At 43.4% G+C, this 24,222-nt stretch overlaps 2 protein-coding genes across 8 annotated transcripts in view; one reads left to right on the top strand and one right to left on the bottom strand.

Moving 5' to 3' along the window:
• Tmdd1 (transmembrane and death domain 1) overlaps positions 1-1,777 on the top strand; it is a 4,082-nt gene extending 2,305 nt beyond the window's left edge. Inside the window, 3 exon segments of the mRNA XM_048802448.1 lie at positions 10-101; positions 103-395; positions 397-1,777. Of these exon segments, the coding sequence (XP_048658405.1) occupies positions 10-101; positions 103-395; positions 397-793 (782 nt within the window). The 3' untranslated portion in view covers positions 794-1,777.
• Positions 1,499-24,222, bottom strand: part of Scn8a (sodium voltage-gated channel alpha subunit 8) — a 178,557-nt gene continuing 155,833 nt past the window's right edge. For all 7 annotated transcript variants that reach the window (XM_048802751.1, XM_015493370.2, XM_048802753.1 and 4 more), the window contains 6 exons: positions 19,626-19,910; positions 17,604-17,657; positions 16,933-17,070; positions 15,551-15,655; positions 12,533-12,803; positions 1,499-7,989 (listed from right to left, as the gene is read on the bottom strand). In XM_048802751.1, coding sequence (XP_048658708.1) covers positions 6,842-7,989; positions 12,533-12,803; positions 15,551-15,655; positions 16,933-17,070; positions 17,604-17,657; positions 19,626-19,910 — 2,001 coding nt within the window. In that variant the 3' untranslated portion in view covers positions 1,499-6,841. The remainder of the gene's footprint in view (positions 7,990-12,532; positions 12,804-15,550; positions 15,656-16,932; positions 17,071-17,603; positions 17,658-19,625; positions 19,911-24,222) is intronic.

The raw sequence follows: 24,222 nt of genomic DNA, 5'->3' as shown, positions 1-24,222 counted from the left end.
TTTTTTGAGTCTTGGAGGCGTCAGAGCCCGACGTGGAGGCCGAGCTGGCCCGGCTTTCCGAGAATCGACTGGCTAAGCCCAAGCCGCGAACACTCATGTCGGGGGTCTCCAGACCAGCTGTGGCGGCGGCGGCGGCGGGAGGCGACTGAGGTCCCGACGAGCGAGGTGACCGAGCCCAAGAAAGTTTCCGACGATTGCCGGGAAGCCCTGGCGTCCTGGCTGGCTGCCAAAGCCCTGTCCCTGTCTTGGGACCGTGTGGCCCGGGCCCTGCGGCGTACTGGTCGCCCCGATGTGGCCCGGGAGCTCGGCAAGAACCTCCACCAGCAGGCGACGCTGCAGCTGCGCAAGTTCGGGCAGCACTACCTGCCACCTCCGGGAGTCGCCGCCCACGTCCCCGCCCGCGGCTCCGCGGCCCCGGCGCACCTTGGATCAAGCGCCCAACTGGGACGAGCTAGAGCTGATCGTGGAGCGCCTGCCGCAGCCCCCGTACGAGCGGAGCCCCGCGGGCTGGGCCGGGCCGCTGGCGCTCGGCCTCCTTACAGGCTTCCTGGGAGCGTTGGGCTCCGGGGCTCTGCTTATCCTGCTCACGCTGTGGATCACTGGCCGCGATGGCGACCCGGCGCGGCCCAGAGGCCGTGACCCACCCACCATGCCCCGGCCGAGGCCAGCCGAGGCGCACCACCGGTGGGAAACAGAGCCGCTCCTGACTAGGGAGCCGCTCGCGTCCCCAGCCCACCGGGCTCGGGTTGCAGCTAAGCCAGATTGCCCCTCGCCTCCATACCCCCTGTGGTGAAACGGGAGCACCAGGCTTTAGGAGTGCTGCCTTGGACGTTTGATAAAAATGTTACAAAATGCCCAGCGGAGGGAGCAGTTGGTTGTCGGTTGGAAATGCCCAGCCTAGCCCCTGGACTGCAGATGGAACACCAGGGGCGCTGGTGCCAGTCTCGCAGGGTGGGGGCGGACCTCTCACTTCTTAACAGCCTTAGTTCTGCCTTATCTTGCAGTTTTTCTCCACTAAGAGCCACCACTTATTGAACACAGTCTGTGTGCAGGGCTGGTGCAAAGAAGTTCTGTACATTATTTGATTTTCTCCTCCAAACCCAAGGAAGGTATTTCTGTTAGACATCAGGAAACCCTGCTCACAGTTCCTTAGTGCCATAGTCAGGCTTTTGAACTCAGAACCACTGACCTGAAAATTTGAGTCCCAGAGGAATGGTATGTGCCGGATGAGGGAGCTTGAGACACACATGGGACCAGAACAATATGCACAGCTGCCCTGGGTTTGCTCTGAGGTACTGCTGGATTGTGCAGGGGCAGTGCAGGGAGAGGGGCGCCCACTTGCAGAGGCTGCTGCCTACCAGTTGCCCCACTCAGGCAAGGCTTCCTGAAGTTCCAGCTGGAGCCCAGGACCTTTCCCACCCACTTCTGAGTCCAGGGCTTAGGAGTGAGAGCCATGACAGAATGACAGGCCAATCCAAGAGGAGAATTGAAAACAAGATTGACGTAACCCTTTATTGCAAATTCTAAAGTAAAAAGATGTACAGTACAAAGTAAAATTGAAATTTCAGACTATAAACCAATCCACTTATACATTCTCATTTCTTAGCATTTCTGCCATTTCCGCATAAACAGAATAGGGAACAAGTCGAGGGGATGAGGGAAGGAGGTACAGCAAGGGGGAAAAATGTGGAGAATAACCAGAAACCCCAGAAGCAAGTGAAAGGAGAGACATTTCTCGACCTGCTGTTCTGGTGATGAGAAGCGGGGGTGGTTGGAGCAGTGCAGTTTAAAATGGCTCTCAGAATAGCAGCATTTATGGTACCATTTCATCTTCCTTAAGTTCAAATAATACTTTGCCCTTCCCTAGTGCCTTTGCCTCTGTATCTCAAAACGCTTTACAAAACATTTAGTTAAAGCCTCACAACACCCCTGTGAGGTAGGTCAGTATTATTATCCCCATTTTACAGATGGGGAAACTGAGGCACAGAGAGGTTAAGTGACTTGCCCAAGGCCACACAGCGAGCCAGTGGTCAAGCTAGGAATAGAACACAGGAGTTCTGTCCCTTTTCTGGAACCACTGGACCACGCTCCCCTTTACTTATATACACTCTTCACACACACACACACACCACATGTGCACACCCGCCCACCCCACCCCACTTAGCCTCTATGTACAGCAAACAGCAGTGGGGGGCAGGGGCAGGGAGTGCCTCAGGAGCATTTTCATAAAGGAAATCTTGGTAACCTTGAAAAGGGAATCCAAGAAAGCATAGAGCCACAATGAAGACTCTGGTGCAAATCTTGGGCACCCCCCCCCCCAACCAGATTTCCTCTTGTCTCCTGATGTCCCCCTGGTTGACTAGTTGCAGCTGATTCTTTAGGGGGTACCTGAAAATGAATGAAGCTTTTTGCAAAACTTTGGGCAACATCTGAGAAAAGAAAAGAGGCATCAGTACAAAAGATGCCCAGGACTCCATAACGCATGGCAATCTCACAGCCACAGCAGCCTGGAGGCTGGGGCCCCAGGGGCCGGGAATGGGAACTGACCTACCAGCCACATCTCCAGAGTGGAGCTACTGGAGCGAGCTAAAGTGGGCACTTCAAGATCCTCCTGAGTGTTCCTGGACCAGGAGACACAGCCTAGAGGGGGGTGTCTCTAAGGGGGGTGCCCCTTTGCACAAATATGGACAGAACTAGTCTGCTGGTCTACCTGTGGGGGTGATGGAGGGCAGGGCCCAGCACGAGCTAGCAGAGCAGAGGCTGTTGGGCATTTTGTGCTTGCCCTAGCTTTGGAACATGGGGGGTATTTTTTTTTTTTAAACACACTGATGAAAAAGGCAGAGGTGAGGCCAGTCCAGCTGGGTTGGCTTAAGTCATAGCTGAGGGCTCCGCCAGGTGGATTAGGTGAGAAGGGAGTTTTTAAGGGCCTCTAAGCACCAGCCTGGGGTGTGGGTACCACATGCAATGGTTCAGTGGGGATCTGGGAAGGTGAGGACCTGGCTTTTCTCTCCAATCTCAGTTTAGCCAGAAATGCGAGACCCTCTGGTGTCTCTCTCTGTCCCGTTCCCCTTCTTTCCCCAAATGTGCTAAGGTCCCAGTTCCCAGACCCCTCCCGGACTTAAGAATTGGGACGGTCAAGCAACAAATGCACACCAAGACAGGCTTCCCTTGTACAGTAAAAAGGGTCATTTTTATTTTGTTTCCTTTTGGCTTATAGTAGTGATGTATTTTTTTTTTTAATCACGTCTCATTTAGGGCAGCATTGGCCTCCATGCATTCACTAATACACTATTGGTCTTTTACAGTTTACATTGGTTGTGGCGAAAAAGAAAAGAACCCCCTGGGCACTGTGGCTCCAGGGGCTTTGACAGGCATTTCTGTTTCTCTGCCCCAGCAACTTCTGATGCCCAAAGCAGCTCACTGAGGAAGGAGCAAGAGAAGGTTGTGTTGACTTGGAAGTTTTTTCTTTTCTCACCCTCTGCTTTAAATTATGGACTCTCCTCATCCTAAGCAATAAGGAGGTTAAGGACAGAAGAGGGGGTTTGGAAAGTGTTTTTCACGCACAAACCAGCAACCATGGCAGCTGCTGCTCAGTGGCTTTGGCTCTGCATTTTAAATTAACAGCATCACACATCTTTTTGCTTTTTGTCCTTTTTTTAAAGGTGGATTGTGGAGTATAAATACTGCACCAAGGACCCGGCTACAAAAAATAAATATTTATATTATATTTATATATCTATATATATATATGTGCAGTGATACTGTGGCTGCTGCTGCTTTTTGATTGGCTTTGTTAATATTTGGCAAAGCGCTGCCACTCACTCACCCAGTGAGGGTGTGCAGAACGCCATCGCTGATTCTTTCAGTTCAATGCCTGTTAACTGCGGGTGTAAACTGCTGGTGATGGTGTCATTTACTACCAAAGAGGTGTGGAGCAGGATGGGTGAGTGAGAGAGTAAGTGAGTGGGTGTAGGGATAATGGGCGAGGGATAAGAGGTGGGAAAAGTTAGAAAAGAAAAGAAAACCACAAAACTTCAGATACAGCGGAGGTGGCTTCTTTCCTATGAAGCTGGCTGATGGGTGTCAGATACCAAGGCCCATGTGTTACTAAGGAGGTGGCCCGCTGGGCTGGGATCAGGAGTGGAGGGGAGGAAAAAGGTCAGATCTCAGAAAAATCTCATTAGTAGGCTCTAGTAGCTTAATGACATCACTAGCATGAGCGCTTGTTGTACCTAGTGGGACTGGATAGCTCTGTTGTCCATCTCAAGACCTAAGAACAATTAAGTTTAGCCAAATCTTGCATAGAAGTGGTTAGAATTTATTGCACATTGGAACAAAAATATATACTTTTTGTTGTTTTGGAAAAGACCAGTAGCAATAAAAAATTTTTTGTCTGTCTGTCTGGTTTGGGGATGTACATTGGCTGACAGCATCTAAATTCTAAGAAGAAAAAAAAGTATAAAAAATAAAAATAAACATGACAATGGCGTAAGCCAGAAGCCATTTCCTATTTAATAAGTTAATTTGTATTTACAAAAAGGCATGCCAATAAAATAAAATTATATATTACAGTATTTATAATTCTCTTAAAAATAACCACACATGTCAGCTTCTGTTTTGTGCTGTTTACAATGCAGCCTGTACATGGTACTCTACATTCATCCTAGCAGTCAGCAGGAACACTGAAAGAGATGCCTTCCCAACCTGGTATCAGGTGTAATACAAAACTCTATGGATGGCCGCAGAAGCAGGCTTAAGAGAGCTGGACAGTTTCTAATGGTCCAACAAGAAAGTTCTGCTTACTGACTTGCTGTGGTTTGTTCTATGCAAAACAAGTCAAGTGGACTGTGAAACTACATCCAAAGTACATCTACTGCAAGGCAGATTGGTATGTCTGATTATGGGTTGGGTTTTTTTCCCCCTCTATTGTATGATTCAGGAAGAGTTTATTTTGATTTGATTCCCATGCTAAAGTCTTTCCTCACTCTTCAAACAGACTTCCTGAAACATTCAACTGCAGCATGTCGGCTTTGAAACCTAGTCATCAGATGAGATACCCCTGGATTAGCACTGTCATCCATAGGGTAGGAGATGGAATGAAGATGACACTCCCCCAGAAGCCACCCTCCAATGACAATGGGCAGGTCTTTAAGCAGAGAGCAAAACTGTCTGAGAGGGAATGTGCTGGGGGAAGCTGGAACATCCTACAGAATTAATATTAAGTCACTTTCTCATGAAAACCAGTGCAGTAAAGAAACCAAGTGGGCTTGGTTCAGAGGAGGTTTCATCTACACCTCAGGTCCCAGCAGTGACTGTTGCTCTAGTAACAGTCAAAAGAAACCATAGCCATACCCCAGTGCTGCAGCCCTCACCCAGCCCTGTGAGGGTGGAAAGGGAAGCCCTGCTCAGTGGGGAAATGTGATGGAGGCAGGAGGACAGTTTCTAATGGTCCAACAAGAAAGTTGTGTGCAGGTGTGAGCTTGTGACAATCCCTCTGGACAGTTCAGAAGATCTGAACCCTTCTCCATATTGACCCAAGCCCAGAGAAAGCCACAATGCAGAAGGGCATGAAACTAGGTGAAGTGAGCACCCCATGACCCCCAACAAAATGTCATTTTAAGTTCTCCAAAATACCCCCTAGAGATAACATGCTACCCTGAACAGCACTTTTATCTCTACCCCATTTAAGTGTCAGTTCTCCAGTATGAAGGCTAAACAATCATCATAAATATTGCAAAATACAAATGAACTTTTTTTTTAGCCCTAGGATTTGGTTTTACAGTGACATTAATAGTACAAGCCATTCGGGATCAAAGTCTCCCCATGTACTAGACACAGAGCAGCATTAAATAGTTCATCTTGCAAAATGTGCAACAATGGCTGTATGTTAGAGATGTTTGTTAAACAAATACACGCAACGGATCCATCTGCTTGTTGGACTGGGATTGTTTTTTGTTTTTGGTGGTGGTCAATTGATTGACTGTTTCCCTACCAGAAGGTGTATGAAACACTTATAGGAACTCATATAAAGAATTGCAGCCGGTATGGAACTCTTACCATTTTCTCCAAATACAGTGAACGGTGCAGGGCTGGGTCCTGTCCAAAGGCTGACCCAATGCAGGGGACAGGATTAGTAGTGTCCTGTGGTGTATGGATCTCATGCATGACTTCTGATCACGGCATGCCATCATGCAAATCATTTCTACGCATTGAACGAGCACAATGTTTGGAATTGGCCTGAGCAAGTCCTCCTCAGCCTGAAAAAACCTGATTGTTTTCCCCCACCCATCTCCAAACCACGTGAAGCCCATGTGGAGAAGATGCGGTTTATGTCAAAGAAACTGACAATTAAATGACATGGGCTAAATGTGAGTGTGTGTGTGTTTTCTTTTTGCTGCTTAGCTTAACTAATGTAAGAATGCAAATATAGTTTGCATGAACAAACAAATTTTTAGAGTGATGCTTTCTGCTTCTGAGAATCAACAAAATGAAAAAATAAAATCCATTTGGCTGCAATGGAAATATGCTGGTCCCGGCAGCCTCTCCTGTTTTTGTATCCTGTTAGTTTTGTCCTAAGTTGCATTGACTGAATGTGGAACATGCAGTAACCACCTGCCCAAGCAATAGAAAATCTGTGAGTTCAGGGAGCAGGGTCCTTTGCCCTTGGCAGGTCACTGCTCAAGATGCAACTGTGTCACATGGTAAGCAGACTACATTTGGTATAGTTCTTCAGGTTACAGTGTCTCCACAGCTGTTCTGCATTGATAATATTCAGGAAGTTTGTAAACAATCTTTCACTTGCAAGTTTTAAACTGATATAACATTTCATTTTTGCTCTCCTCTAACATTTGGATTCTCTGACCTCTTTTTGTCTTTTGGCTCTTTCCCTTCTTCCTTCCTCTGCCCGCTGCTGTTTCTCTTTGTCAGGTTTAGTTACACTGTCATAGGATGGGAGGGAGGCTGTGGAGGGGGTGCTCTCCTTTTTCTCCCGGTGTGTACCTCCATTCTCAAGCTTATTGGAAGTCATCTTTTTGCAGATGAAGCCCCGCCTTGCCAAATGTCCCCGGTAGGCGCGCTGAAGGACCACTGCAGACACCTCCTCCTGCTTGCGCCGCAGTGTGGTAGTGATTGGCTCGTAAGACACTTTGGAAGGATTGGATGCCACGAACCTCTCCTCCATCTGCTGCCGCAGGATGTCCAACTCCCCGCTATCTCCCAGGACCCGCTTGGTGAAGGCAAAAAGGATGTCCAAACAGTGGATGCGATCCCCGCTCACCATTGGCAGATCCATGGCAATGAGCTCAATGGTGTTGGGCTTGGGCACTCGGAGAGGATGCTCCAAGGCATCTGCAAAGTCTGCCAGCTTACAGTACTCGATGAATTGGGTGGCATCGGGATCAAACTTCTCCCAGATCTCATAGAAGGTCTCAAAGTCATCCTCACTCAGAGGGTCTGCACTTTCTTCTGTGGCTACGCTGAAGTTCTCTAAGATTATAGCAATGTACATGTTCACAACAATGAGAAAGGAGATGATGATGTAGCTTACAAAGAAGAAGATGCCCACTGAGGGGTTCCCGCAGTCACCCTTAAAGCCACTCCCTGGATGTTCCTTGTCTAGGCTACAGTCAGGGGGGCGGTTTAGGATGGGCAGCAGCAGGCCATCCCAACCAGCTGAGGTTGTGATCTGAAACAGGCAGATCATGCTGTTGCCAAATGTCTCAAAGTTGAACATGTCATCAATACCAGCCTCGTGCTTCACATATGCAAAATTGGACATCCCAAAGATGGAGAAGATGAACATGACCAGGAAGAGCAGAAGGCCAATGTTGAACAGGGCAGGCAAGGACATCATTAAGGCAAAGAGCAGGGTACGAATCCCTTTGGCGCCTTTGATCAGACGCAAAATACGCCCAATACGGGCCAATCGGATGACTCGGAACAGGGTTGGGGAAACAAAGTATTTCTCAATGATATCAGCCAGGAACATTCCTAAGAGAGGAACAGAAGAAGTTATTTTTCTGGGATTAGAGATGTCCATTTTCTTCTTCTTTTTTTTTGGTACCCAGGGATTGAACTCCGGGGCACTTTACCCTTGAGCCCCATCCCCAGCCCTGTTTTTATATTTTATTTAGAGACAGGGTCTCACTGAGTTGCTTTGGGCCTCGCTAAGTCACTGAGGCTAGCTTTGAAACTCACAATCCTCCTCCTCAGCCTCCTGAGCCACTGGGATTATAGGCATGTGCCACTGCACCTAGAAAGCCCTTTTCTTTTTTTTTTTACCTAGCTGTGGAACTTTTAAGTTCAAAGTGCTTGTAGAATGAGTTCCTTATTACAGAATCTAAATTCTCAAAATAAGAAGACATTACATGTTTCAAACATCCAGAAAAGTAAGTTGGGCAGAGTGATGTAACAGTAATCCCAGCTACTCATAAGGCTAAGGCAGGAGGATTGCAAGTTGGAAGCCAGCCTATACATACTTAGTGAGGCCCTGTCTTAAAATAAAATAAAGGATGAGGGTGTAACTCAGTGGCAGAGTACTTGTCTAGCAAGCACCAGGCCCTGGGTTCAACTTCAGCTCTGCAAAACAATGACAACAACCAAAAACATAGAAAAGTAGAGAAAACTGATATAGACAACTATGTGCATGACAAACAGATTAGCATTTTACAAAATTTGCTCATTCTCTCTTCATTCTCAGAAGTATCCATAATATTTAAGTATCATTTTACTATGTAGTTTTACTATGTATGCATAAACCCATAAATATTACACAGCATTCTACAATGTTTAGGAAATTATACTGAATCTTTTTAGAGCTCCAGCTTGTTTTTATTTTTTTTTTGTGGGGATTTAATCCCAGTCCTTTTCATTTTTTATTTTGAGACAGGGTCTTGCTGAGTTGCTGATGCTATCCTTGAACTTGTGATCTCCCTGCCTTAGCCTACCAAGTTGCTGGGATTACAGGTGTGTGCCATCACACAGCACTTGTTTTAATTTGTGAGATTGATCCCTTGTGTTAAAATAATTTTAGATTATTCACTTTAACAATTGAATGGTATTCACTTTTATAAGTAGGTCCTAATTTATCTGTTTTTCTATTCCAGGACAATGAGTTTTTTACCACATATATGCACATAAAGTTTCCAAGGTGCTATAGATTGCTCTTCACAATGCCATCAAATATCCATTGCAGGCATGGTGGTGCATGTCTGCAATCCCAACCACTCCAGAGGCTAACACAGGAGGATTGCAAGTTCAAGGCCAGCCTCAGCGACTTAGCAAGACCTTAAAGCAACTTAGCGAGACCTGTCTCAAAAAATAAAAAGAGGGCTGGGGATGTGGCTCAATGGTAAAGGACTCCTGGGTTTAATCCCCAGTACCAAAAACACCCCCACAAAAACCCATATCTACAAACAATGAATGTGAGGTCTCAGTTTCCTGCCATACCATGCTACCCTTTGACTTTGATGTCTTAGATATTCTGCTAATGCCACTGATTTTCAAAGTATCTTTATATTGGTTCTGAAAAAAAACAACAAAACATCTTTCTTTGCCCATCCCTCTATCTCCTACTCCATCAAAATAGCCTAAAAAACTAAAGTGATAGCTCAGGAATGGCTTTCAACTCAGCTTTGAGATTTTGAGCTGCAACCCATAACCAGAAACCAATTTTGGCAGGTAAAAATGCCATCGCTTTAAGGAGGATACACATGTAGAGGTAAAATGCACACGTCAGAGGGCCTTTTCTACTTACACTTACCCACAGGCCCACCTCAACCAGACCACTTTATCCTTAAAACTAAAGAACAACAGGGGGAGGCCAACGAGGGACCACGGAAAGAGATCAAAAGGCTTGGAAAGAGAACGGAAGGGAAACGTGGACTATTCTCGTCTTCCAGTGTCGCCTCTTGCCATCCAGGCCCAATGAAACAACATGAGTTTCCATGGACAGGGCACGTTTAATTTAATGAAGGAAGTATCTTTTAACCATAAGATTTCATAAATATTGGAGCAGTTAGCTGCAGAGGCTATAGAACCTCTTCTTTGAAGGTTTTAGGCTATGAAGGGTCAGAGAATAGGATTTTTCTTCAGGAGCTTGGATTCCATAGTGTTTGCACTTTCCAGAAAATCTCTACCTCATCCAGGACCAAAGACAATTTCTCAGTTCTCTTCTTTTTACTTGTCAATTAAGTAAAAAACCAGTAATCATAAGAAGTTAGGCAGTGTAACATCTATTATAGTTGATACTGCATCCTGTACATGGTGGGCAAGAAAGGCTTTAGAGAGACAGCGATGCCTAAGTGTTTCTTTTTGGTACTGGGGATTGAACTCAGGGGCATTCGACCATGGAGCCACGTCCCCAGTCCTATTTTCTATTTTATTTAGAAATAGGATCTTGCTGAGTTGCTTAGCATCTTGCCATTGCTGAGGCTGGCTTTGAATCTGCTATCTTCCTGCCTCAGCCTCCAGAGCTGCTGGGATTACAGGTGTGTGCCACTGAGCCCGGCTCTGAGTAAGGTTTTGAAGAATGAAAGGATGAACCTATATCTATCCCCACAGAAAGGAGACAGAAATGGGACAGCAATCCAGGCAGTGGGTACTTTAAGGGATACTTCAAGGGGTACTTCAGGTGGTTATAGAGCTAGTTTACACAATTCCTCTTTTTTTGGGGGGTGGCGCGTGGGAACTGGGGATTGAACTCAGGGGTACTCAACTATAGAGCCACATCCCCAGCCCTATTTTGTATTTTATTTACAGACAGGATCTCATTGAGTTGCTTAGTGCCTCACTTTTGCTGAGGCTGGTTTTGAACTTGTGATCCTCTTACCTCAGCTTCCCAAGCTGTAGGATTTCAGGGGTGCACCACTGTGCCGGGCTCAATTCCTCTTAAGAAAGAGTTTCTATAATTGTTTCTGAATACATTCATATGTAGAAAAAAATCCCCATCATTAAAACATTACTACTCTCTCTCTTATTTTGGAGGGCCATCTGAGCACAGGTGGCATGAACTTCATCTGTGGATTTTCTATCCCACTCAATAGTGGGTGGGTAGAAAAGCGGACAACACCTACATTGTCCAGTGTGTTTTGTGGGAAGTTAGGCATGGACTTCCAGTGGGGGGCTGGGATTGATCCCCTACTTGATCCCTATCTGCTGCCCGTCTCGGGTCCTTGTCTAGACCTCAGTTCCTCATGCTACTTAGAGGCTTGTTTGAGGGCTATATGGTAGCACACTCGAAAGGCACATGGAATGCTGACCAGCTGACAGTACATTTCATTGAAACATGAGCTATTATTACTTGAATGACGGGTGCTATGGTCCAATGAAGGTGGATGGTGTGATAAGCAGAATTGTTTCCTGTAGGGACTTCCTAGAGAATTCAGTAGGCTAACATGTGTGGTGACCTTCCAAAAGGAAATTTCATGTATAGTGTTGCCTGAAGTAATTCCATTGTGGGATTCTTTGCTGAGAAACGTATGGGATTAGTGTTGTATGTGTCAACACACTTTTGGACATGCTGCTCTGGAGGACAGAATTAGAGGAGGCACAGGCTACGGAGGCCAGCTGCCTCCTGGTAAATCCTGGAGCTCTGGGGCTGGTTTCTGTGAATCTCCTGCATTCGGTCTCTGTTGGGACAGGTCAGTCATGCCTATCTGGAATCAAATCAGAGTTTCACATGGTTCCGATGCCTTTCAGGAAGGTGGGGAAATGTTTTGGGAGGGTAATCAACAAGGTAGCATATCTTTCAGCCCACCTACAGAGACATCATCCCTTCTATTCTTTTAGGTTGAAGCAAAACATAAACTTTGAGACCAGCCTGAGTTCTGCCTCTGGTCGCCTCCGTGGAGGGACCTGTACATCTATTTTGCAAAGATGACAAAACAGCCTGCCTCCTGGGCTATCATCAGATCCAATGAGACATGTGGCTAATTCTCAAGCTGTACCTGGCCCACAGAAAAATCTTAGCAGCAACAGCACTATCAAGACCCATCGCCATGAGAAAATTTTCCTAGACAATTTCATTAATACTTAACTACCTCTGGCCATTCCATTTCTCATTTCATACCTTTTTGGGGGGTGCTCAGGGTTGAACCCAAGGACTCAAACATGGTAGGAAGTATTCTACCACTGAGTTATAGTCTCAGTCCTTTTATTTGTATTTTTTACTTGGCAATCCTCCTGCCTCAGCCTCCCAATTTACTGGGATTACAGGTGTGTGCCACTGTGCCTGGCTCCCATAGATGTATTTTTAAAGACATTTAACCTTCCCTTGCTTAAATTTTTTGAAAGCAAGAACCAAATTGTATGTTTCTCTTCCCCAGAGTCACAGCATTTACAACATAGTAGGAACTCACTGACTACATAATCTGCTAGGCAGGCCCATGAGATATCTTAGGGGTATGGGCTTAAGCTAAGAGGACCACCTACCTGCCTGCACCTCAGACCCATGTAACTCATTGCTACCCCAAGAATCTCATCCTCAAAGCCAGTCAGGCCCTTTCCATTTCCCTTATTGTCCTGCCCCACTCACCCACAATGGACAGGATGACCACCACGAAGTCGAAGATGTTCCAGCCAATGGTGAAGTAGTAGTGCCTCAAGGCAAACATTTTGAGCACACACTCACAGGTGAAGAAGATGACGAAGACCAGATTAATCCAGTAGAGAATGTTCTCCATCTGTTTGCTCTGAGTATCTGTCTCCACCATCATTGTCACCATATTAAGGCAGATGAGCATCATGATAACAATGTCAAAGGCTTGTTGAGTGACAAAATCAAAGACGATACCTTGGATTTTGTTCTGGGGAAGAGTGGGAGATACAATAGGATTCATAAAGACTTCCCATGCAGACCTGGGGAAGCCACTGCCCTATTCAAGGAAGCAGTCTCTACCATCTTCTCTGTCATACTGACCAGCTCCCTCCTGCGGCTTTATGGGGAGCATGACAGAGACTGACATCAAGATTGCCTCAGCTAGAGTTTGCTCAAGTTGCCATTCTTCCCTCTTGAACCTATGGTGTCAAACACTTTTGAGATCTTCCTACTTCCCTGGCTGCCCCTTAGTCTCATCTGTTGGCCATCTCTCAATCTCTTTTCTTTATTGACACATGTGTACTGGAGAGCCCATTTATTCCTACTGTTTACACCTATCTACTGCTTGAGCTTCTCAGTCTCTCTCCCTGATGACTCGTAAATGTCTTAAACTTACCAGGTCCAGAGCACAGCTGAGTCCTTTCCCTTTCCCTTCGCGTGGCTTGTTCTGCTTCTCTCAATTATTTATCTGTCTCTCAAGCCAGAAATCTAGAGTCCCCTGTTTTTGTCTTCTCTCTCATACCCCAATGCCCTGAGAGTCACTGACTCTCCCTTTAAAAGAACTCGGTTGGGCCTGCTTCATTGCCTTTCCAGTGGCTAAGGTTGGAGGACTAACCTTAGCCACATCATCACCTGTACTTCTCTAAAAGTCTCTTAGCTGGTCTTCCTGCTTCCTTTGTTGCCCTCATCCAAAGCAGTCTCCACACACTGGTGAGTGGGACTGTTTAAAAACATAAATGAATCACATCATTCTCCCACTTAAAACCTTTCAATAGCTTCTCACCCGTCTGCCACAAAGGTCCTATTGTTAACTTGGCAGAGAGATGCCTTCACAGTCAGATGTTACTTGTGGCCTGTTACTAGCATTTCCTGCTTCTAGAGCCTTGTTTGCTTTTCCAGGAATCACTATCCCCACCAGAGAACACCTTCCTTGACGAGGCTTTCTCTGACTACTCATGTAGAAATAGATCTGCCCCCACAACCCTCCATTTTTCTCTGTTATGGTTCTCCAGTTATTTCTTTCTTCAATGTTTGCCTGCATTTTATTATAGCTGCCTGCTTTTTTTTGGTTTTGTTTTGTTTTTTGGTACCCAGAGGTGATTTATCGCTGAGTTATATCCCTAGCCTTTTTTTATTTAAGACAGAATCTCACTTAATTGCTGAGGCTGGCTTTGAACTTGTGATCCTCCTGCCTTAGCCACCACCCAAGCTGCTGGGATTTCAGGTGTGTGCCACCATGCCCAGCATACCTACTAACTTTTATAGTTTAATGTGGAAGAAAATATACTTAGGTTCCCAAATGTAAACTTGAGAAATGTTAATCCTTTAATATTCCCTTTAGTTCCATTTCTATCACTAACCGGAAAGTCTTAACATCATGGAAATAAAAAAAAAAATTATCTTTTTAAAGATTCCCCTGATATTTTATATTTAAAAGCACCAAGGCACTTGGGCTACCACTTATTTTCAGGATTACTTTAACTTGGTGGTTTCCAAAATGCTCTGCAAACCCCTGGGCTTCTTTTCCCTCAGTGGCTATGCAGGAGTATGCCAGAAACAACTGTGGGGTCAGGGAAAAGCAGGCTGGAAAGCCAACTGCTGGTTTAAACAAAGGAGTTCTACTTTTATTTGTCAAATTAGACTTCCACCTAAGCTTTGACTTTAAGTGTTCTGCTGCCTTTTTTTTTTTTTTTTTTTTTTTTAANATATCTTATTTATTTATTTTTGGTATCTGAGATTGAACCCAGGAGTGCTGAACCACTGAGCCCCATCCTCACGCCCTTTTTTTGTATTTTATTTAGAGACAGGAGAGAGAGAGAGAGAGAGAGAGAGAGAGAGAGAGAGAGTTTTTTAATATTTAGTTTTTAGTTTTTGGGGGACACAACATCTTTGTTTGTATGTGGTGCTGAGGATCGACCCCGGGCCGCACGCATGCCAAGCGAGGGCACTACTGCTTGAGCCACATCCCCAGCCCTTTTTTAAAAAAATTACTTTAAATGAAAGTTATGATGAAGAAGAAGAAACCTCAAGGCTTTTGGAGATTATGACCCACTCAGCTTGTTTCTCTGAAACAAGAGAATAACAACCCATGAAGGGTGAGGCTGAATCTCAGCCCCAATTCTGTTAGAGAGAGGAAATCCGGGTCACAGGACTCTCCTACTTTCACTCTTTCTGCTCTGACAGCCAGAAGCATTGTTTTAGCTCCCAGACATCCTGCCCACATGTCTATTGGGCACAGAGGCTGAGAAAACAATGACCAAATCTTGAAGTCTTGAAGTGGTAGGAAAGGAATCAGCTTTTGTTCATTTTTGGTTGTCTATTAAAAGATCTCTAGGCTGGGGTTGTGGCTCAGCAGTAGAGTGCTCACCTAGCACATGCGAGGCCCTGGGTTCGATCCTCAGCACCACATAAAAATAAATAAATAAAGGTATTAAAAAAAAAAAAAAAAAAGATCTCATTACCTGGGCCAGAGTCAATGTGGTAAGCATGCCGGTTCTCTGCTGCTTCCCAAGGAGGGAAGAGGAGGGGCTGAGAGGAGAAGTCAAGCATGATATAGAAGTCATGCCACACTGTAATCCCTGTTCTGCTGCCACCTTACTCTGATCTTTTGGATGGGGCAGCTTGGAGAAGATCAGTAGATACCAGGCAATCACTTTTGCCTTCCTTTGCAGTAACCCTAGCAGTGTCTTCCCAGATAGGTTCTCACTATGTTCTTGGTCTGCACAATGTACTCACCAAGGGGCGGGGAATGGGTTTCTGTGGTTTCTTTGAGCCCAGCTTTTTCATGGCATTGTAGTACTTCTTCTGTTCCTCAGTCATGAAGATATCCTGACCTCCAAAGTAAAGGAGGGAAAAAGAGAAAAGCAATTACAACTGGTGCTCACAGGCCTGGTTCTGGACCAGGTTCTGGATCAACACTGAGAACTGACGGAGACATATCCCTTTCCTTTCCAGAGGTCAGGTTAGTGGCTGCCTGTCCCAGAGTGAGATAGATCTAGAATGATTATTCTAATTCAAAGAGATAGCTACCTTTGTTTTCAGCTCAGGATTTCTGAGATTTGCCATGCTAGGTAGGAAGGAAATGGACTATCTGGCTACAGACCCTCAGGGAAGGGTAAACCTCAGAGCAAAGGTGTACATCTCACATCTCACAGTCTCATAATAACATATTTTTGGCCTGATTTCCTGATAAGCTTCTAGGAAAAAAATTCTATTTTTATTTTTTGGTATGTGAGGATTGAGCCCAGGGGTACTTTACCGCTGAGCCACATTCCCAGCCTTTTTAAATTTTGAGACAGGGTTTTGTTAAGTTGCTTAGGGCTTTTTAAGTTGCTGACTCATGGCCCACTTATTTTAGATGACATTCAAAATTTGTAAACTCTAGTGCAAGAAGGCAGTTTAGAGAGAGTTTTCTGAAGTTTGTTGGGCAGAATTGACTTACAAAATGAATAACAAGGGTAATCTTTTCAATTTTTTTTTTTGGGGGGTACTGGGGATTAAACTCGCTGAGCCACATTCCCAGCCCTTTTTAATATTTTATTTATAGACAGGGTCTTGCTGAGTTGCTAAGTGCCTCGCTAAGTTGCCACAACTAGCTTTGAACTCTTTGAACTCGGTGATCCTCCTGCCCTAGCCTCCCGAGCCACTGGGATTACAGACATATGCCACCGCACCCAGCTTCAGTTTGTTTTGAAAAAAACTGTTAATCATCTGAGATAAGTAAGGAAGTGAACTTTCCAGGGTGGCCTTTCAGATCCCAATTACCAGAGATTTACATGGATGATGACAAGTCTGGGCAATTTCTGCTTCACTGCACTACTCATCCGCTTCTTTCTGGAGCGGAGGCTCTCTCTGCCCCTAACTCCCTCTGGTGGAGTCAAGACCAGTAGTAGGCCTTGTGAGTACAAGACTGCTAGTAAATTCAGTAAATCACATGTTGCAAAATCCAGCCCTGAAGAGGAAGAGTTGGTTGGGGTTAATGTACAGTGGAGCCAGTGTCACAGTGAGGTGACAATTTGGATTTTAGAGAAAATAAAGAGGGGTCTTTTCTCTGTAGTGACAGGGACAGAGGGCCTCTCATCTGAGTTGACCACTGGCAGTGAGGGGAGGAGACCTATCTTTTTCTTTTGTTGATTGAAGTTATCAATGATGACACCAATGAACAGATTCAGGGTGAAGAAGGAGCCGAAGATGATGAAGATGACAAAGTAGATGTACATGTAGATGTTGTCCTCATACTTAGGCTGTTCATCAGGCTGTCAAAGGACAGGAGAAAAGGAGAGAGTCAGCTTTCAGCTTGGCGATCAGGTGGGTGACTCCGACATGCCAAAGCCATCAGCTGTGACTTCCTGTCTGGGCTACTGAACAAACTGGGGATGGGAGAGACCTAGCTTCTTTCAGCCTGCCTCCTTCTCCATACTGGCAGCTCGGAGGACCCTGATAGCATCACTGCTGTGACTTATTGGGAGAATATGCAAATCACGAGGTGAGGGGCAGGGGAGGGGTGCCTGTTAGGAGCCACACTTTTATTTCAAGACAGGACTGAAGAGTAGACAGCTCTGTTGGGGCCGAGTAAAAATCAACTGTCTAATCATTTGTAGCCAATGTGAGAGAGCGAGGACTTACTGAGAGGAAGAAAATGATCTACAATCAATAAAACAAGCAATTAACATTCCAAACAGAAATTTTGGTGCCTCCATTCTTCCCGTCCTTTCTCTTTGATGATTCCACCATGCTGCCTGCTTTCTAACCAATGAGGAAGGTTCTGTTCCACCAGGTACATTCTTACCTTTCGGGAATCTACAGCTGCATACATGATGTCCATCCAGCCTTTGAAGGTTGCCTGGCAAACAGAGTCAGTCATTAGATTGTGCCTGTGAGGGAGTGGGAGGAGTCTAGGTAGGAGTCCCAAAGGCCAACAGTAAGGACACAGGACAAGGAGTTTGGGTAAGTCTCATATGGACATAGGGTTTCCTTTTGTTCGTACAGGGCCCAAAGGGGCTTTGAGTAAGTCCCTGAAAATAACATCAGAGTTTGGCAAAAAAACATGTTGACGATGGTAAGTGATTGATGACTTTCACACAAGGTCTTAAGATGTGTTTAAAAAGACTGCCTAAAGCCAGGGCAAATGCAGATTTATAAACAAGTGACAAGAATCTACTCAAGGTGCTTATTAGACTTTAGCCTTCCACTGGGGAGCTGTTTTTTCAAAAAGTGTTTATAAAGCAATGGGGGGGGGGTCTGAAAAATTCACAGTTTCACTAAAAAAAAAAAGACAACAAGGTCAGAACTTATCTCTTACTAATAAACACAAGTAGCCTGCAGTATGGCAATCCTGGTGGCATCCTTGATGCCAATTCCAATTAATACCCCTTTCCAATTCTCTTTGTCTCCTATATCTAGCATGACTTTTGGAAACAAAGATGGATAATCAATTTAATATCTTCATGTTTAATTTGTTCAGCCAGATTCTAAGCTTTTTCAGGGCACAGGACAGTGTCTTTATTCACCTGATGGTCCTATTGCCAAGCACAGTGTCTTGCTTATGGTGGGGACTCTGAATACTGTGTCTGACTAATATTTTCTGGAGCTGCTCCAGTTCAGATTCAATTTGTGGGTTCCATTTCTTGAACTGGGGTAGAACAGCAAAAGAGTTTTGTGGTAGGATATGATACAGCTCATTCCCCTAACTTTTGCCTCCTCTTCCTAACAGTGAGTGCTTACTGTGTTAGGTTAGGGTGAAAGCTTCATTTGCAATTTCACATTTAATATTCACAACAAGTGAATGATGTGGGTATTACAATCATAGTAATGAAAACACATAATAGCCATTATCATAATTAAGCTCTGCTATGTGCTGAACATTGTGCTAAGATATTTTTCAAGTATCATGAATTCTCTCTCTCTTTTTTTTTGGTACCAGTGATTGACCCCAGGACGATTTTACCACTGAGCTACATCCCTAGTCTTTTCATTTTTTATTCAGAGACAGGGACTTGCTAAGTTGCTTAGGGCCTTGCTAAGTTGCTGAGGCAGGTCTTGAACTTGTGATCCTCCTGCCTCAGCCTCCAGAGTTGCTGGGATTACAGGTGTGCACCACTGTGCCTGGCTCATGAATTCACTTAACCATGTAGAGTATTATAATCTACATTTAATTGATGAAGAAACTGAGGAATAATTTGTACCAAATTGAATACCCAATAAACATCAGATCGTGGCTCAAAATTACATCTGTCTGATTCCAAAGATTATGAGCTTTTTAATGCATCAACTGTCTTGTCAAATATTCCAAAAAATTGGCGAGAGAAGAGAAAACTAGGCATGATGGAATGAAGTTAGGCAAGAGAGACTTATCTACATCATTAAAACACATTTCTCCATATTATCCACATTAGCCCTTTCTCTGGGGTTGAGCTGTCAGAGTGGCAGAATCGCAGCACAGCCGCTTTTAGCATAGCTATTATGTAGGATTCTTCTTCTTCATCAAAATTGCCCTTTTTATTTGTTTTCTTGACTTTAACTACAATTCAGAGCTGGGGAGAGGTGATCTACCACTTTATTATGTTGCAGCAAGTTTTAGTTGTTGCTGAGTAGGTCTAGTTCTGAGCACAAAGAGAGAGGTTCCTTTTGAATGAGATCTTGTAGAAGTCAGAATATACAGGAAAGACGTCTCCCTGAAACTGGTCTGGGAAATGATATTGCTCCCTGTTTCAGAGTAATTCCGATTCTGAAAGTGGGGTTGAGAAGGAACCAAATGAAATTTCTGCTAGTTGCTTGAATTTCCCAAGACTGAACAAATAATAATACTTACTACTTGAAGAAGGGCCAGATATCCTGCCCCCACGTTGTCAAAATTGATCTTCACGTTCTTCCACCTGATCTCTGTGTTGTTCCCCTCCATGAGCTTTTCACATTCAGTTTTATTGTTGACATCTTCGATTTCAAATCGGATTTCAGAAGTCTCATTAAAGCAGTAGTGGTATTTCCCCGCAAACAGGTTAACTCCCATGATGCTGAAAATCAGCCAGAAGATGAGACACACCAGCAGCACATTCATGATGGAGGGGATGGCGCCCACCAAGGCATTCACCACCACCTGCATTGGAAGGGGAGGTTGCTGAGTGTTGGCAGGAAGTGAGGGAAGCACATTCTTTTGATTTCCAGGAGGGGAATGACATTTGTGTGGCTTTTCTGCTATGGAAATGTGTTTTCTTTGCGCTTAACTGTTTTCTTTGCAGTAACTGGACAGATCCACAAATAGGACCAAAAATTTCTAAGTTTGTGAACAACATTTTGGGGAATTTTAATAAATTGCATGTTGATTTCAACTAAAACAAACTCCCCTGCCCAAGTTGACCCTGATCATCTCTTCTAGGCACCAACCTGGGACAAAAAAAAAAAAAAAAAAAAAAAAAAAAAAAAAAAAAAAAAGAAAAAAGATCTTAGTCCAGTCTCCCTCCTCTTCAACTTGTAAAATAAACCCCCATGGAAAAAATCTGAGCAATTGCAAGCTTGCTAGTTGCCTTTCAACACATTCCCCCTCTGAAAAACAAGGCATGATTGTTCAAAACCACAGAGAGCTGCCCTTTGGGTTAGCAGTGAATCACTCAACAGTACATAACGTCTCTTTTATGACTATGCAAGGCCAGTTATCTTTCAGGCAATAGCTGAGCATGCATATTTTGCAGGCTCAAGAAAAAAAAAAGCTATATTCCCTCTACCAAACAGTATAAAATAAAATCTGAACAAAAGTGCTTTCTACTCAAGGTTTATTCTTCAGCCTTTTTTTTTTTTTTTTTTTTTCTGACTTTGTAGGCTTCTAAATCTACGAGCTGCCCAGTGTGGCTAGTGTTGATATCTGTCTGTTTAGTCCAGGGCTTGACTGTTCTTCACAATGTATTAGAGATCAACATGACTTTTTTTTTTTTTTTTAATAGTTTTGGGTTAGATCACTGCTCTTGAAACTAAAAAAAATGACATGTTGTTAAAAAAATCACTGACTACAGTCTCAAGAATTTTTTTTTTTTTTAAAGGGCAAAGGAAAAAAAAAAAACCCTTAGGAATAGATGTTTCTTGGGTTGTTTTAAACATGGACTTTGCTTTATACTAGAGGTGACAGTAGTCAGACAACAACTCTACCGTTGCAGCAGTTTTCACTAGTAGAGTTCGAGTGCTTACAAAGGTAACATTTCTAGTGATGGAACAGGAAACAAGGCTAGTTTCATCTCTGCCAACTTTCACTAGTGATGTCTTAAGCAGGGTTGCTAAGGCTCAGAAGAATGTTTCTTCCTTTTTCTAGTACTGAAGAGGATTATGGAGTAGAAAACAAAGACATTGGATATAAATGAATTGTGTTTTCTCTGATGTTTTGTTTGAAGGAGGTGACACGTGTTACCAAGTTCCTGCATCTGTTTTTTTGGTACAGGTAAGAGATGACAGGCTGCCAACTAGCTACAGCATGGGAGAGACAGGGAGGTCATGCTGTATGAGGAACGCCAGGGGGCAGCCCTGGGCTCTAACTTGAATCCTACTGGGTTTAGGTTTTGTCTTTTGTTTTTGTCTTAGACTGCACTGTCATTCATCAGAAAACATGGCTGAGAAGAGCTACCTGTTCTGTCCTATATCAAAAGGCAACAATATTCTGCTAGGGACTCACTCTGTCTTTGATATTAAAATACTCATCTTGTGATTCTCCAATTCACATATGAAGGCCTTTAGAATGAGAGGCAGTTATTTCTTAATTTTTAGACCAAGAAATCTCTTCAAGATCTTATAACTCTGGCATTAGTATAAAATATTTATTACTGTGAGCAAGGAAAGCTAGAATATCTGAAATCCAGAAAATCTTTAATGTTATTTTGGAGAATGCTATTTACTTTTATGAATTTATGGTATCAAATCTGTCGGATAATCAGATTTAAATTTTACCTTCTCATTCTACAGTTGTTCACCCTTTGGTTAGGGCACCAAAAAGCAATGGAATGTGCAAAAGAACAAGCAAAAGGCAAATGATCCACAAATGGAATAATCATTTCTCAAACAATAAGAGTAGATCATGTAAAGATTCAAAAGCTCAAGTCTATGTGACAGCATTTTGCAGCAGTTTAGGTGAGAGATCATGATGTTGTATTAGACCACTACCAGCGTAAAGTAGGGAAGTAAACCCTAAAAATGGAAGCCTGAAAATATTGTTTTTTTTCCCCTCAATTCAGAACCTTCAGGAATTCTCAATGTACAGACAATCTGTTTTTGTTTGTTTGTTTGTTTTTGGTACAAGGGACTGAACCCAGGGGTGCTTAACCACTAAACCACAATCCCAGCCCTTTTTAAAAATATTTAAGACAGGGTCTTGCTAAGCTGCTTTGAACTTGCAATCCTTCTGCCTTAGCCTCCGAGATGATAAGATTACAGGCATGCACCACGGTGCCTGGCTATACAGAGAATCTTAAACTTCTATTTGAACCCAGTCTAACCCATCCTACATGGTGTCTTAAATCTTACTGTTAAATATGGATAATATTTTCAGCAGGGAAGAATAATCAACTAAGTGATCTCTGAACTTTAACATCATAGATCTGATCAAAGGACTCAAAACACAAAAATATTTGCTGAGGATTTGCTGATGACATAAAAATCCTGTAAATCTGATACTTTTTTTGTGTATGTGTGCACATACATTCACTCATGGTACTGGGGACTGAACTGAGGGACACTCTACCACTGAACTACATCTCTAGTTCTTTTTATTTTTTTTTGAGACAGAATCTTACTAAGTTGCTTAGGCTGGCAACTTGTGATCCTCCCGCCTAAGCCTCCTGAGCTGCTGGGATTACGTCGTGCAATACTGCACCCAGTTAATCCAATGTATTTGTAATATGCAAATATATATTTATTAATCACAACCAAAGAAAATCTCCTCATCTTAGATTTATAAACAAAACAGTAAAGAATTGGTGGAATTAATAATTCTTCCCTGCTGTGAACATTAGCTGATAAGCTACAAAATATTATACAGAAATTGTTTAACTGTGCCCCATATAGAAATGTCATTATGCCATTATTCTCAGTAACTAAAGAGAAGAAACCAGGTTTATTATTTTAAACTTTTACACTAAAGATATATTATAAAAGACAATTCAAATTTTCACTGATACTCACTTAATAATTGGATTTCTTTTGATCTTGCTACTCTCTAGTTATTTGACATTGCCCTTCATGATAATGAAACCCATTATTGTTAAAAACTAGATACAGTATAGAAATATTACTCAAAGTTAGGTTCTAGCAATCTATAAAGTTTTTTCCAATGGAAATTTGTACTTAGTGTTGGACATAAATCTTACCTAAGATTTCTTGACATGTTGTTAAAAAATCACTGACTATAGTCTCAAGAATTAAAAAAAAAAAAAGGGGAGAAAATTCCAATGGATACTAATTCTTACAGTATTTTTATCTTCTCTATAATGCCTAGGACATTTTTGTTCATTAAACACTATAAAATCTATCAAATAGCTTTTAATATCTGGCAGAGGGAACATGGCTTTAATGGACAACTATGTACTGACAATCAACAAAAAATGCATGCATTTTCATAGCATTACTATTGTATACTTTCAAAAATTTAATAGCACAGCAATATTTTTAAATAAAGGTTACTATGGAGGAGAGGAAAGCAAAGAACTACATTAAGTATTCCTTTGCCAACAGCAGGAGTGTTTCAATTTTTCTGATCTTTGGTTTGAGGAAGGAGAGAGGAGACTTAACGAGTATCCCAGGACAGGCTGGGGTCATATGCTCCCTCTCAAGTGAAGGTCTGAGTCTATAATTGGAGCAGCACAGTGACAGTTGAGCCCATCTGCACGGATGGTATTCAGTTCATGAAGGTTTCTTACTTAAGGTTTTCTAATGGTAATCTTGCAAGTGTTGGCATACAGAAGAACCCAAGCTAAAGAATGAAAAACACATTCCCCTGTAGAAAAACAAAATTTATGTGAAACATATATACTTAGTTCTATTTATCACTGGGAAACTTAAGCTGGGACAAATGCAATCTCTTCTGCGGTTACTCTTCCACAGAAGGGCCGGGAAACTGCAGGGCAGAATAGATCCTGACCTCTCTCTACCTGCCCAACCAGCCCTGGTCAGTAATGTTGACTGACTGGCAACAAACCAATAAGGTGGCACCTCTACACCAAAGTTTCCCTCACTGAATGTTACTGTTTTAAATTGCAGCTTTGGGTTCAAACTTGTTTTTGCCCATATTATCTTATTTGAAAAAAGCTTGAGGTAGACGATTTTCATTAAAAGTTTCTACTGTTTTGATTATCCATTCTGAATGATCTGGATCCATTTCTAAGCTATTTGAAAGTTGATAAGTTTCCCAGGGAATGGAAACTGAGAGTTCAGGG

The sequence above is a fragment of the Marmota marmota genome, unplaced genomic scaffold (assembly GCF_001458135.2).
Source record: "Marmota marmota marmota unplaced genomic scaffold, marMar, whole genome shotgun sequence".
Classification (NCBI taxonomy): domain Eukaryota; kingdom Metazoa; phylum Chordata; class Mammalia; order Rodentia; family Sciuridae; genus Marmota; species Marmota marmota.
Note: the sequence above shows the minus strand (reverse complement) of the source record. Positions and strands in the feature narration are given on the sequence as shown.